General features: G+C 50.4%; 1 protein-coding gene across 2 annotated transcripts in view; it reads left to right on the forward strand.

The window, feature by feature from the left end:
- Lrp5 (LDL receptor related protein 5) overlaps positions 1 to 14,774 on the forward strand; it is a 106,121-nt gene extending 91,347 nt beyond the window's left edge. Inside the window, exons 18-23 of one of the 2 annotated variants that reach the window (XM_057778592.1) lie at positions 1,919 to 2,155; positions 5,119 to 5,229; positions 6,642 to 6,878; positions 7,495 to 7,634; positions 11,376 to 11,473; positions 14,348 to 14,774. In XM_057778592.1, the coding sequence (XP_057634575.1) occupies positions 1,919 to 2,155; positions 5,119 to 5,229; positions 6,642 to 6,878; positions 7,495 to 7,634; positions 11,376 to 11,473; positions 14,348 to 14,609 (1,085 nt within the window). In that variant the 3' untranslated portion in view covers positions 14,610 to 14,774. The remainder of the gene's footprint in view (positions 1 to 1,918; positions 2,156 to 5,118; positions 5,230 to 6,641; positions 6,879 to 7,494; positions 7,635 to 11,375; positions 11,474 to 14,347) is intronic. The other variant, XM_057778593.1, reaches the window with a different exon arrangement.
- The last annotated feature ends 881 nt before the right edge of the window (positions 14,775 to 15,655 follow it).

Here is a 15,655-nt window from a genome sequence, read left to right on the forward strand (position 1 = left end):
TGGCCTGAGAGCTTCCCTTGTGGGATTTCTTTCTTTAAATAGATTGAAGTAATTGAAGTGTACTTTATGGCCACTATGAGTCTTTGTGAGTGTTTTATGTGCCTTGGGGAGAATGGGCATTCTGCTGTTGTCAGGTGGAATATTCTAGAAAGATTTATTAGATCCAGTTGATAGATAGTACTGATCAGTCATCTTTATCCTTCCTGACCACCTATTCTGCTGTCAGTTATCCACAGGGCTGTTGGATCTTATAGAAGGTTTTTTTTTAATTATTTTTATTTTATGTGCATAAGTGTTCACCTGCATGTAATGAACCACATGCCTCCAGTGTCCACAGGGCCAGAAGAGGGGTATCATATCCCTTGAAACTGGAGTTACAAGCAGTTCATGGGTACCATGTACTGAACCCCGATCTTCTGCAAGAGCAGTCAGAACTTTGAACTGCTCTAAAAGTCTCTCTAGTCCCCCTGGTAAGAGATTTGTGCTTCTGACCCCACCCCCTATTTCCCCGGGGCCTACATGGCTGTGATGGCAATGTGTCATCAAGAACCAGGTTAGGAAGACCTGGGTTCAGATCCTGGATTCTGACTTCTAAGATGAGCGACCTTCGGATGAACTCTTGTCTGCTGTGAGCTCTGCTTTCCCCTCTATGAGACGGAGAGCAGACCTGGCAGGCTGGTTTCCTCTAAGTAACAGAGCACTTGTGGGGAATGGCTGTAATAAAAGTGATAGTCTCTAAAGTCACCATGATGGAGTCTGCTGCATGGCTCCCATGGGTGCCTGAGCCTGCCTGCCTGGGGTAGGGGCAGTGCACCCAGGCCTGGCTCTCCACTTGGGAGCATGTGCCCCTCTGTCATTTCCTCACCACGAGACTTCAGGTTCCTTCTTTTGGTTTGTTTTGGTTTGTTTTTGAGACAGTCTCTATCTCCCGTAGTCCTGACTGGCCTTGAACTTTCAATGCAGCCAAAGTTAACCTTGAACTCCAAAGTGCTCTGTTTACAGGCACTCGCGTTTACACTCAGCTTGAGGCCCAAGAGATGTGTGTCTTTTACACAGACACTTTGCAATCTTTTATGGCCACTCGTCTGGTCACAGGACGAAGGGCTTGCTGAGGTTCTGAAATGTATTGGGTCTAACATGCTCCAGTGTTTCAGCAGCACAACCCACCACTCCCTTGTGTGGCCCGCCCTAGCCACGCGCCCTGTCTCTTCCCATAGCCCCGTCACTCATGCAGTGGCTCCTAGGTGTAGAGAGGAGGAAATAGAGGCTTTGAGAAGCCAAGAAACTTCTTGGGTTTTCCACTCTGTTTCGCCATGTTGACAGTCTATGCTGTTTAAATCAAAAATTCCCAGGCTGTCTGTGCTCTTTACCATAGAAAGGAGACATGTGGGGGCTCAGTGGGTAAGCGTACCTGCTCTGTGAGCATAAACCCCTGAGGTTGTATCACCAACAGTCACATCAAAACAGTTGTGGCACCTGTAACCCCAGTGTGATGAGAGGCAGAGACAGACATGTCACTACGGTTGCTGGCTGTCAGCCTAACTCCAGGTGTAGTGAGAGATTCTGTTTCTTAGGAATAAGGTGGGGAGAGAGAGAGAAAGAATGCTATCCATGTCTGCCCCCAACACACACACTAAAAAAAGAAAAGAGACATGCATTGAGGATGTAGCTCAGGAGGTAGAGCACATGTGCAAGACCCTGGCTTCAGTCTTTAGCACTGTGTAAACAAGGAATGGTGTTTAAGGTATAATCCCTGAACTCAGGAGATAGAGGCAAGAGGATCAGCAGTTCAAGGTCTTCCTTGGCTACTCAGCAAGTTTGAAGCCAACCTACTACATGAAAGTGTACTTTGGGCTTCCTGCAGTTGTGTGGTTCACTGGGGTGAGTCTGCGTGACTGTGCTCTCCTCTCTCTCCCAGAGCCTCCTACCTGCTCCCCTGATCAGTTTGCGTGTGCTACTGGTGAGATTGACTGTATCCCCGGAGCCTGGCGCTGTGACGGCTTCCCCGAGTGTGCCGACCAGAGCGATGAGGAAGGCTGCCCAGTGTGCTCTGCCTCCCAGTTTCCCTGCGCTCGAGGCCAGTGTGTGGACCTGCGCCTGCGCTGTGATGGTGAGGCCGACTGCCAGGATCGCTCTGATGAAGCCAACTGCGATGGTGAGGCTCTGCCCTGCCCACCCTGGCTGCTATGTCTCACCCAGGCCCTGCCAAAGCCATTTGGTCTTCCCTCCTGTACACCAAGCATTAGGCTCCACCTCGCCTTCCTCAAGTAGGGGCTGGAAAGCAGCTAAATAGGCAGGTCCTCTTGGTGGAAACAAATGAAGTAAGTTTTAGGTGCAGCCTGAAGAAACGCTTTACTCTATCAACCGAGCTACCTTCCCAGGCTTTTCCTTAGGATGTGTGTGTGTGTGTGTGTGCGTGCGTGCATGCGTGCATGCACGCATGCATATGAGTGCTGTGTGCACCATTTTGTGCTAATGGAGGTCAGAAGACAGCAGCTTGGGCTGGGCGGTGGTGGCGCACGCCTTTAATCCCAGCACTCGGGAGGCAGAGGCAGGTGGATCTCTGTGAGTTCGAGACCAGCCTGGTCTACAAGAGCTAGTTCCAGGACAGGCTCCAAAACCACAGAGAAACCCTGTCTCAAAAAACCAAAAAAAAAAAAAGAAGAAGAAGAAGACAGCAGCTTGTAGAAGTCAGTTTTCTCCTTCTACCATATGGGTCTCAGGGAACATGTTGGTCACCAGACTTGACTGTAAGCATTTTTTTGAATTTTGTTTTGTTTTTGTTTTTTTCAAGACAGGGTTTTTCTGTGTAGCTTTGGAGCCTGTTCTAGAACTCACACTGTAGACCAGGCTGGCCTCAGACCCACAGGAATCCTCGTCTCTGCCTCCCGAGTGCTGGGATTAAAGGCGCGCACCGCCACCACCTGGTAGCTGTAAGCATCTTTATCCACTATGCCAGTGGCTCTCAGCCTTCCTAGCAGTGACCCTTTAATACAGTTCCTCATGTTGTGGTATCCCCAACCATAAAATTATTTCGTTGCTACTTCATAACTGTAATTTTGCTACTGTTATGAATCTTTTTTTTCTCATTTTTTATTCTTTTTTAATTAAAATTTCCAACTGCTCCCCGTTTCCCATTTCCCTCCCCCTCCTCCCACATATTGCTCCCCTCCCCCTATCCCCACTCCTCTTCTCCTCCCCCCAGTCCATTCCCCCCTCCCTCTTGATACTGAAGAGCAGTCCAAATTCCCTGCCCTACAGGAAGACCAAAGTCCTCCCACTTCTATCTAGGTCCAGGAAAGTGAGCATCCAAACAGGCTAAGCTCCCACAAAGCCAGTTCATGTATTAGGATCGAAACCTAGTGCCATTGTCCTTGGCTTCTCATCAGCCTTCATTGTCCGCCATGTTCAGAGAGTCCAGTTTCAACCCATGCTTATTCAGTCCCAGTCCAGCTGGCCTTGGAGAGCTCCCAATAGATCAGTTCCACTGTCACAGTGGGTGGGTGCACGCCTCGTGGTCCTGATTTCCTTGCTCATGTTCTCCCTCCTTCTGCTCCTCATTTGGACCTTAAGAGCTCAGACCGTTGCTCCAAATTGGGTCTCTGTCTCTCTACTGTTATGAATCTTAATGTAAATATCTGATATGCAGGATGTCTGATATGTGACCTTTGTCATAGGGTTGTTTGACCTCAAATTGAGACTCCCTGCACTAAGCCATCTCACTGGCCAGCCTTTAAATTTTTTTAAATTCAGTTTTATGCGTATGCGTGTTTTGCCTACATGTATGTATGTGCACATGTGCCTGCCTGGTGTTTGCAGAAGCCGGAAGAGGGTGTTGGATCGACTGGAACTGGAGTTACAGATGATTGTAAGCTGCCATGTGGGTGCTGGGAATTGAACCCGGGTCCTCTGGAAGTGGACCTTACCTGGGTATCTCTCTAGCCCTCACTGACCCTTTACAGTTTTCTAATATATCTCTTTTGCACTTGCTGTGCATGGCATGATACGTGACCTGCGCTGCCCTTGGTCATCTGCCACATGTTTTAGCACCATAGGCACAGATCTGTCACTGAGCCGTTCCTGTGGTCACTCTTACTGCCTCTGCCCAAAGCTGCTGGGTGATGTTCTCCATGACTCAGATGCTGTCTGCCACCATCCTCCGCCCTCATTCAGCAGAGACCTGGAGTGGCCTTGGCGGCTTCCTCTGTGTGACTGTGATGATGACTTTGCTGCTCACCAGTGCTCTGAGGGATCTAGTGGAGACCATGGACCAGGGCTTAACATATGATGGCACATATGCCAAACTCAGCTAGCTGCCTTGTCTATAAATAAGGGTCCATTGGCATGCCTGGCCTAGTTACTGCTGTATGTGTGGACACTCTCATGCTAGACAGGGGAGCTGGGTGGTTGGTTGCAGAGCCAGTAATAGTGTGTGCTTCTAGTTTGAGTGTCATTTGATGAGTTCAAAATCCATCCTTCCCTCCTCCCACTCACCTGCCCACACTTCTCCTGGTGTGAGATACACCACCAATAGCAGGTGCTGGCCCCCGACTCCTACAAAGTGCCCTTGTCTCCTTACCCAGGTCAGGAACCTGGGGCATGTCAGGAGAGAGTCCAGATGGGTGGTTGTGGGAGATGATGCCAAGCACCCAGGTGTTCCCCAAGGTGCTGTAACTCGATAGTTTTCCCTGCCCAATCTCCGTCCACATGTTAGAGGAGATGGCCTTGGTCCCCCTGATTGCAACTTATACCTTCGTGGAGTTCTGGGCTCCACTGCCTCAGCCCACCTACACTGAGAAAATAGTTATTTCTGCCAACTCCACTTCAGCCCCACCTCCTTGGCCCTAGACCTGAGGCTGTTGTTCCTGCTCTTTGCTGTCTTTGACTCAGACTGCATGCCTCCTGGGGGCAGGCTGGCAACAAGGTCTCTTCCTTACTGTCATGGTCCCGCCCCTCTTCACTCTGAACAGACGTTGGAACCCCTGTTGGGCTGAGATGGAGTTTCCTATGATCTTTCCTAGCTGGGAAAGCGTTCTTGCTGTTGGCTCAGTGTTGGTTGGGGCCAGGACAGCAGCTGCCCTCTAGCTCCTCTGAGCATGACCCCTTTCTCCCTCACAGCTGTCTGTCTGCCCAATCAGTTCCGGTGCACCAGTGGCCAGTGTGTCCTCATCAAGCAGCAGTGTGACTCCTTCCCCGACTGTGCTGATGGATCTGATGAGCTCATGTGTGGTGAGTGCTTCCAGGCAGGTCCCCAATGGGATGGGGTCTCGGAGGTGGGCTGGGGCTGTGGGAAATTTCATTTAGTGGGTGTCCTAGTTTTGTTTCTGTTGCTCTGATGAAATGCTCTGACAAAAGCAACTTGGGGAGTACAGGTTTACTTGACTTTCAGTTCCAGGTTACAGTCCGCCATTGTGGGGAGGTAAAGGGAAGAACTTTCAGTTCCAGGTTACAGTCCGCCATTGTGGGGAGGTCAAGGGAAGAACTTTCAGGTTACAGTCCGCCATTGTGGGGAGGTCAAGGGAAGAACTTTCAGTTCCAAGTTACAGTCCGCCATTGTGGGGAGGTCAAGGGAAGAACTTTCAGGTTACAGTCCACCATTGTGGAGAGGTCAAGGGAGGGGCTCGAAGCAGCTGGTCACAAGTTAAGAAGAGAGAATGAATGCACACATGCCTACTAATCAGCTCTTTCTCTTCTCTTACACAGTTTAGGACCCAAACGTCCTATGCCATACATAACCCTTGAGTAACATGGACTAACACCCAAGGATGTGAGTGTTAGTGCTAGATAATAGGTGGTCAGGGCAGTCAGACAGGAAGGAACTGGAATTCCAGAGAGGATGTGATGTTTTTCTGCCTGGGTCTACTCCATCTACCCCATGGGGACCAGGGCGGAGATCTCTACTGCTGGAAAGGAGGGCATAATGGGAAAAGGACATTTCTCATGGACTCAGAAACCATCACAGCTTAGAAGCCTTGGGCACCGACTCTGGAGTGGCCTGGTTTAGGTGGCAGAGTTGGGTTGCTGATATCTTCTGCTGGGCAGGTGTGTACATGGACTGCCATAGGCCTGATGTTCACACTCAGCCTCCATCTTCTGAGACAAAAGCTTCTTCCCAGCTCTTTCATGTTGTGGGCAGTTAAGAAGGAATGGAGTTGATGTCCTTGGGAATGCTGTGTCCCAAGGTAAACATTTTTGTCAGCTGAATCAGGGATGTGTCTTTCTGGTGGCCTTGCAATTGAGGTGATATAAAAGTTGCTCTGCTCCCTATAGACCCCTGAAGACTGGTACCCAGCTGCTCACACTGACTCCAGATCATACCATCCTGCTCTATTATCTCACGACATGGGCTAACTCAGGAGTACTTGTTACCAACCTTCGCCAGGCATGGAGTTGGGCAAAAGCCTGTGAGCACAGTTTAGGCCATTGGAAATGAGGCAGAGTTGGCCAGGCAGAGAACAGGGTTGAGCAGGCTCAGGAGCAGCAGACAGTTGTCCCAAAGTGAGCCATATCCCATGTCCCTAGCTCATCTGCTCCTTCCTGCAGGTGCCAAGTTTGGGCAAAGGCAGCCCCGCTCAGGTTCACAGCATGTCCCATGTGGGAGGCCATCACTTTGGGGTTAACGTGAGTGATCTATCCAACAGAAATCAACAAGCCACCCTCCGATGACGTCCCAGCCCACAGCAGTGCCATTGGGCCTGTCATTGGCATCATCCTTTCTCTCTTCGTCATGGGCGGGGTCTACTTTGTCTGCCAGCGAGTGATGTGCCAGCGCTACACGGGGGCCAATGGGCCCTTCCCCCATGAGTACGTCAGTGGAACCCCTCATGTGCCTCTCAATTTCATAGCTCCGGGTGGCTCACAGCATGGCCCCTTCCCAGGTAAGGAGCCTGAAGCTGTCTCTCTGATAGAGGAGGTTTGGCGAGTAGTCTGGGAAGTTCCCAGAGGGCCACCCACAGAGATACAGTTTGTGTTTGCAGATGCACAGGGCAACACTTTCTGCTTCAGATCCTATCAGTGTGGCAGGCCCATCTCTGGGCCTTATGAGGGCTGAAAGTGCCTGTTCACTCAGGGTCCACCATGGAGGTGGCCCAACCCTATACAGCCTTGGCTTCCTCTCTCCTGGCCTAGTCTGTCTTCTCACTAAGCCAGCCTCCTTGAACTGCAGTATCCAGAGGTTGATGTGACCTGGCTCATCTTGGGGGTGGAGGGCAGGGCTTGCCAGGGGCTGCCGTGGTCTCCGCATCTCAGCATTCTCAGCATGCCTGAGCTCTGTCTGCGTGGTATCTCTGTTCTCAGCCCTACACAGGGCTCCCTTCTGTAGGCTTCCCAGGAGTTACTGTGAGTCTGCATGTTTTGTAGAGACCTGGGTGACTTGCCCTGATACAGCCAAAGACCTGTGTCTGTTGGGATACGTTCACCTGAGTGGAAATTTCATGGGCATCAGGGCCCAAAGCAGGAGTTTGCTCATTGTGACCTGCCTCTCCTTCCCCACAGGCATCCCATGCAGCAAGTCCATGATGAGTTCCATGAGCCTGGTGGGGGGGCGGGGCAGTGTGCCCCTCTATGACCGGAATCACGTCACCGGGGCCTCATCCAGCAGCTCATCCAGCACAAAAGCCACGATGTATCCACCGGTGAGTGAGATAGGCTGATAAATGGGTAACAGTGGGGGACTCCTGTCAGTGCTAGCTCCAGGGTCGTCCTGGGCGGGAGATCTTCTAGAGCTAGTAATTCTTCCAGTGCCCCAGAGAACGGTGGTGCATGCTCCCACTTTGTTTCCCTCACTGGTGGCGTTGTTTTCTGAATAGAAAAGGGTGGCTATGGAGATGGTCTACAAACACATATGTCCACAAAGGGATGTGGCTCCGTTCATAGCGTGTTTGCCTAGCATGTTCAAAGCTCTAGACTCCATCACTAGTTCAACACATACCGGGGCTAGCGGGTATAGGAGTGGAGGCAGAGAGGTGAGGAACCTCATCTTTGTCCATACATCCTTGTTTATACAAGAAGTTTGAGGACAGTCTGGGATGCATGTCTTCCTGTCTCAAAAACCAACATATGTGGCGGTGTACACTTTTAATCCCAGCACTTGGGAGGCAGAGGCAGGAGAATCTCTGTGAGTTTGAGGCCAGCCTGGTCTACATAACAAGTTCCAAGAAAACCAAGGCTACATAGGAAAACATTGTCTAAACAAACAAACAAAATACAAACAAACAGAAAAATCAAAAACAAAACTCAAAGAATAAAAGAAACACAGAAAGCTCTCACCTCCAATTCCAGTTATTCCTGGGACTTCCTGGTGTCTAGGCGGTTCTCTCGTCTTGCATCATGGTCCTCACTGCCTTGCTGGGCCCATCTAGCCCAGGAAAATGTCTCTCGTCCCTACCAGGAATATTTGTGACTTCCACCATGGCCTCAATTTCTTGAAAACAGATGGTTATCATCCAAAGACAGACAACCAAGCAGTATGATTTTTGTGGCACTTCCATCTGATTTGGGGGGTGCTGTCTCCCAGCCTCATCCTGCGAGGAAGAGATTGTGGAGAGTGACTGACCAGCCCTCTTCTGTGAGGGAATGCTCTCCCTGAGGCAAGCTGAGGAGAAACCTTGTCTGCAGAGTAGCTTGCTGCACTGTATGAATCTGTATGTAATACTTCTGACTTCTCCCATACCTGTGGGAACACATGCCAGCATCCCTTCCCCCTGCAGATGCTAAAAACTACAGATAGTGTCAGGCAAACATACACTGGTTCTCCCTGTACAAAGACCTGTGGTCAAGTCTGTGATTTAATAATAAGTCTGAATAATCCTAATAATATCCTTCAGTAAGTTATTACAGGGCTGACAGGATGCTTTAACAGGGGAAGGTGCTTGGCACCAAACTTGTCATTGTGAGTTCAGTTCCTTGAACTCACATGGTAGGAGAAAACCGATTCTCTCAAGCTGTCCTCTGACCTCCACACGTGCTGGGCATGTGTTGCTGGGCACTGGTGGCACACTCCTTTCATCCCAGCGCTCGGGAGGCAGAGGCAGGCAGATGAGAGTCAAGTCAGATCATAACCATTTTCAGGCCTGTGTTGGCTGTGGTATCAAATCCTAGAAGGCTAAACCACAGTGAGGGGGCTGCAGTAACAGTGTCCTTGAAGACCTTGGTGCTCGGCTGTGCTCCATAAGCACTTTGCTTCCCCAGTTTTTGCAGCTTACACAAAGGCAAGAACAGCCCCTTGTATGTCTTCCAGGGTCTCCCCGGGGAGTCCACATTGCCAAGGATTCACCCCTCCCCTTTGGGGTGTCCCTTGTTGTCTGTGTGTTGTCGACTCCTTATCATGCCTCTCCTCATCCTGGGCGGATGGGGCTGAGGACAGTGTTATCTCTGGGTGACAGGATAGGAGCTGAGTCTTCCGAAAGTTCCAGAGTCTATTTTTAGGGGCCAGCATCTGGAGTTTAGAAACCCCCTGATGTTCTTGCACTCTCTACAGCCTTGACAACACAAAGCTACCCTCTCTTGAGTTGCAGCCCTGCACTCAGTGGGCTGAGCATACTCACAGCTCTGCAGCCCTGCTCGTTGCAGTGGCTTCCCCAGGAACTCAGGAGCCTGCTCAAGTACTCCCAAGTAATGGGATTAAAGGCATAAACCACTACTGCCTGGCTCTGTCTCTTTTAGTCTGGATCAATCTTGTGTAACCCATGGTGGCCTTGAACTCACAGAGACCCTCTGCCTCAGAATTAAAGGTGTGTGCCACCACTGCCTAGTCTCTATGTCTAACTAGTGACTAGCTCCGCACTCTGATCTTCAGGCAAGCTTTATTTGTTAGATTATAAACAAAATATCCCCACAGGCACCCTTGGCTTGCACTTTGTGTGCCCTGTATACATTCCATTAGCGCATCCCTAGGAGGAGTGTGCTTAGGAACCACAGTCTGGCTCATTTTCAGAAGCGCAGATGCGATTCCCCTGGCACTGTCTTTTCTGTGTCACGGGTGGGTCAATGGGAGCTGTCCCAATCTTAGTGCCTGGGTCTTGGCACGTATCTGGGTGCCTTAGTCTATCATTTTAACCTCTATTGCTACAGGAGACACAGTTCCTCTGTGTGCCAGCAGAGGGCCACACTTTCAAGACTTGCTGTCAGCACTCTACGGTTTATTTTGCCTCATGGGTTCAGAGTTCAAAGGCTTCAGCCTGGAGTTCCTTGCCCAGCATTCTTGGCAAAACATCGTGGTAGAAAGTGCTTCATGAGCTAGGAAGCAAAGAGAAAGTGAGCAAGGGGCTGGGAGGAGGTGCTTCTGCAGGGACCCACTTCTTCCAAGGAGGCCCCGTTTTGTACCTTTTGCCACTTCCAGTGCCTTCATATTATTTCTCTTTTCTTTCTTTCTTTTTTTTTTTTTTTTTTTGGTTTTTCAAGACAGGGTTTCTTTTTGTAGCCTCGGCTGTCCTAGACCTCACTCTTTCCCAGACTGTCCTCAAACACAGTCTGCCTCTGCCTCCTTAGTACTTGGATTAAGGGCATATGCCCCTACTGCCTGGTTGTATTATTATTATTATTATTTTTTGGTTTTTCGAGACAGGGTTTCTCTGTGGTTTTGGAGCCTGTCCTGGAACTAGCTCTTGTAGACCAGGCTGGTCTCGAACTAACAGAGATTCACCTGCCTCTGCCTCCCAAGTGCTGGGATTAAAGGCGTGCGCCACCACCGCCCGGCATGGCTCTATTATTTTTCATCTAGGGATTGATCTGTCGATTGGGTCACAACACTCAGGATGTAGTCAGAGACATACTGAGAGGTCCCTGCTGCCATCAGTGTCCATCAGGGCACATTCTCACAGTCCAGGGTGTTCTCTTATCACAGCTGGGGTGGGTGGTAGGGCAAAGCTCCCTGAGAAAGGGGTGGGGCCGCTCCCTCCTCATCCATCCTCTTCGTTGGAAAGTGCTCCAGCGGGGACTTAGGGCGTCCTGAGCAGGAGCTAGGTCACAGGCAGTGGCAGGAGGTGCAGGAGTGAAAGCCAAGTGCAGTCAGCATGAAGTTCCCGAGGAAGCAGAGCGGTGCACACGGGCAGGTGGAGACAACGGGTGCTGATGGAGGAGACCAGGGCTCTTGGTGTTCATGGCCAAGATCTGGTTGTGGTCCTGAGGGGTCTCTACTGGCCAGCAAAGTGATGCCTGAGAAGGACAAGGACAGTTGGGTTGAAAGCATTCTGTCCCCATGTCTCTGGCCACCATCAGCTCTGGGGAAGATGACTGATGTTTTCCTTCTGCTTTCTAAGTTCACTAGCTCTAGAGAGGTCTGTGGACCATGGGCTGAGAACAGACACCAGGCTGGCAAGCTGGAGGGGTGGTTTAGCCAAGGGAGGCCTGGAATAAACCCTGTTTGCTCTCTTTAGATCCTGAACCCACCACCATCCCCAGCTACAGACCCCTCCCTGTACAACATGGATATGTGTTACTCTTCGAACATCCCAGCCACTGCCAGACCATACAGGTAGGAGTCCATCCTCGCCTTCCATAGGAAGGAGGGTCTCATCTTCATCTTCCTTAAGGTGTGTCTCATGGGTTCTATCTTTCCCATTTCACTCCACTCTCTGGGTCCTTAGGGTTGCCTGTGTGTGAGCTCAGGGCAGGCTAAGTGTTGCTTAGACACCAGGTGATTTTTTTTTTTTTTTTTTGAGTCATGGTTTCTCTGTGTAGCTTTGGAGCATGTCTTGGAACTTGCTCTGTAGGCCAGGCTGGCCTTGAACTTACAGAGATCTGCTTGCCTCTGCCTCCCGAGTGCTGGGATTAAAGGCGTGTGCCACCACCACCCAGCAAGTACATCTTCTTAATAGGCTTCGCAGTCACTTGGGACACCTGGAGCATGGCCTGGAAGGAATCCAGCAGAGTATTTGCACCCAATAGGGGAAAACAGTTTTTAGACTCCAGTCCGTGCTGTGACCCACCGCAGCTATTGGCCCTGGCGACCCTGCCCACCATGATGCCAGGGCCTCAGAAGGCTCACGTGTGTATTTAAAAACCACTGTGATGCTGGCCCTTGGTCAGAGCCTGACAAGGGTAACCTCTGTTAGGATGATTTTTCTTTTTTTTATTTGTATGTGCCTGAGGAGGTTAGGGGATCCCTTGGAGCTGCGGTTACAGGCAGTTGTGAGCTGCCTGGTGTGAGTACTGGGAATCAAACTTTGGTCCTCTGCAAGAATAGTTCATGTTCTTAAACTCTGAGTCGTCTTTCCAGCCCAAGGGATGATTCTTGCTCTTTTCTCAAAACAGTGGTTTCTCTGAGCCCGAGGAGCCCATGAGCCGGCTTAGCCTGACCCTGACCGCCAAGTTACCTTTATTTTGGGGTCTCAGACCAAATTCCATGAGTGAGAATGCTGTTATGAGCCATTCTTACTCTTGGCGTGATGTAAATACATAGCCTACCCCTCTTCAGAAGGTCCCAATGGTAAACTAAACAATTCCACCAAAACTCACACCAGGGAACCAGTGAGTTTATTGGTCTGTCTTAGAGGACTATGGTGACCTCTCCTCTACCAAGTCCCCACACTGGAAAGTCTTCTCCCAGCATGGATGGAGTTATCCCAGGCCAAACACATTTTGAGTAGAATTGCCTATACATGACTGGGAGTTTCAGAGGGAGCCACAAGTGAGGGTTCAGTGATCCCCTCCAGCCTCTTTTCCTATGAGGAAATATCAGTAGTAAGCAGGACCCCAAGTGATGGATCCCTAGAAGCGGGCCTACCTGCTCTAATGAAAACAACTGGGCGTGTTGCTTAGAGAACCCACATTCTACAGCAGAGTGGCCACAGAATATAGAGGAGAAGCAGGATCCAGGGACACTGCTGTGGTTGCCGTAGCTAGTCAGAGTCTAGGGTGCAAGGATGGGCATAGCTCACAGGGCTACCTTCTAGGTACTCTGGGCCTCAACCCCAGGGGAGCTACCTGCCAAGGCAGGTAGAGAGGGCCTGGGCCCGTCCAGCATGTAGACCAGAGTTCTGGCACCTGTCCAGACCACACAGTCTCCCTGACTGGGTCCCTGGCCTACTGGGCCTTCCAGGGTGGCCCTGCCTGCCATCTAGGGACCATTCTTGGGAACTCTTGCACCAACTTGTCAGAGACTGCAGCCCTCTTTATATTGCTGTTCAAGGACCTGTGGTGGATTCCTAGTGTCAAAGTATAACACCAGTCCCCAGACTAGAAATAGCCGTGCCTACAAAGCCATTTCCCCAAGTCTCCCACCTGCCTGCCTTTGCTCTGGGTCCTACTCCAAAGCACTGTCCTTTCTGTGGCCTGACCTTGCTGAGGCTGAGTTGTGTGTTGCCACTATTTCAGCCTCCCATTCCTGTTCACGGTGACCCCAGCATATTGGGTCCAGGCTCTGAAAAGATACCATGATCCTGGCTTTGGTGAGTTCAGGACACGGGGCCTGACCCAGAGTTTCTGCGCCATTGCAGGAAACTGGAAGATGTCACCAAGGTCAGGGTGCTATAACTTAACACACGACTGTTCCAGAACCACATATCCTCAACAGTTGCAGAAAAGAGCATGTGGTCAATAGCTATTAAACACTTTCTCCTGTGGACACTTATGCTTCTAGCATGTTCCACATAGAATCTTACTTCATCCTTACAAAAGCGTCTTAAGAAATAAGGCTGGGGCCTGGTGGTGGCGGCACGTGCCTTTAATCCCAGCACTCGGGAGGCAGAGGCAGGTGGATCTCTGTGAGTTCGAGACCAGCCTGGTCTACAGAGCAAGATCCAGGACAGGCTCCAAAGTTACACAGAGAAACTCTTCCTAAATAAATAAATAAATAAATAAACAAGGCTGGAGATGATCTGTCACACAAGCATTGGGAGTGGAGTAAAAGGCCACATATAGTGGAGAGTTGCTGTAGTCCCAGCGCCAGGGAGGCAGAGGCAGGATCCTGGGGGCCAGCCAGTCTAGCTAAATTGATGAGCTCCAGGTTCAGTAAGAGCCCCTGCCCAAAGGATAAAGTGGAGAGAGATGGGAGGAGACACTTTAGTTCGACCTCTGACCTCCATACATGGGTACATGCACCCTCACACATACATATGAATATGCATGCACATACCCAAAGCAGAAGTGTTTCCTTTTGAGAAACGGAAGTTCGGAAGTTAAGTGAGCTCCTCCCAAAGTCAGCGAACAGGTTCTGCTGACTTGTCTGGAAAGGGATCAGGGATCTAGTTCTTACCAAGCCCTGGCTGTGGAGGCGGGGTGGGAGAAAGAGAAAGTGAACTCTAAGTTATGCCACCTAGCAGACCTTGCCCCTGAAAGCTTGCTGAGGACAAGCAGTTCAAGGGCCTTGTATTGGCACACCTGCCAACCTCCTCTCTTTTCCCTCTAGACCCTACATCATCCGGGGCATGGCACCCCCAACCACACCGTGCAGCACGGACGTGTGTGACAGCGACTACAGCACAAGCCGCCGGAAGACCAGCAAGTACTACCTGGACTTGAACTCGGACTCAGACCCCTACCCGCCCCCACCCACTCCCCACAGCCAATACCTGTCTGCAGAGGACAGCTGCCCGCCCTCGCCCGTCACCGAAAGAAGCTACTGCCACCTCTTCCCGCCTCCGCCATCCCCCTGCACGGACTCGTCCTGACCTCGGCTGCCCACCCCGGCCTCGCTGCCTCCCTGTAAATATTTTTAAATATGAACAAAGGAAAAATATATTTTATGATTTAAAAAATAAATATAATTGGGATTTTTTAAAAATGAGAAATGTGAACAGTGATGGGGGTGGGCAGGGCTGGGAAAACTTTGTACAGTGGAGAAATATTTATAAACTTAATTTTTTAAAACATAACTGCCATTCTTTTGTGTTCTATGAATATTTAAGTTGCCTGTTCCCAAAGAATGAACTGTCCCCCACTTGGTGGCTGTTGTGTGCGTGTTCTCCTACGCATGGGTATCCCTTTATCAAGCCCCCTCAAGCAGAGACAGGCCAGTCCATAGGTCGAGCCAGTGGAGTGAACTGACCTGTACAGAATAGCATATCATACTCTGCAAAAGGCTCAGGGCATTTCCTGTTTTGTACTGGATTTCTGGGATTCAAGCTGGTTTGGCATGCTGGCTCAGCCTGGTGCCAGTCATGAGATCTGAGGCCAGGGCAGCCCATCTGACCCTTTCATTTGTGTAGACCCCATTGGATTAAGCTTCACTCTGCCAGACTGTGGTTGTTCTGGTCATGTCTTAGACAATACCCTTTGTTCGCAGAGGCACTCAGGCAGCAGAATCTGAGGTCTGTCTGCATCTTCATCTGGGAGGTGCTGAAAAACATACAGAGAGGCATGGTCCCTGTCCTGGGGAGGGATCTCCCATAGGTCATAAAATAAGCTTTGGCGTGGAGTATAAGGAGGGTGGGTGACTATTGTGTCCTGAAGGTCAAAGGGCAATGTCCTGTCACATCAACTTCAAGCTTGACCTCAATTGTGGTATTGGAGAGAGGACCGAGAAAGACTATACTCAGTATTGGGTGTGGCAATCCCTGTGAACTGAAAGAGAAAATCTCAAAGGTCTCTCCCAACAGAGTACTGAAATTGAACCCTTGAACTACTCCTAGGGGACTGGAAGTGCAAAGAGGGGTCAAAGCAGCCCAGGGAAGGGAAACTCGCAGGAAAGAGGCCTAGGGAACTGCAGACACCCAAT

The sequence above is a fragment of the Chionomys nivalis genome, chromosome 8, assembly GCF_950005125.1.
Source record: "Chionomys nivalis chromosome 8, mChiNiv1.1, whole genome shotgun sequence".
Classification (NCBI taxonomy): domain Eukaryota; kingdom Metazoa; phylum Chordata; class Mammalia; order Rodentia; family Cricetidae; genus Chionomys; species Chionomys nivalis.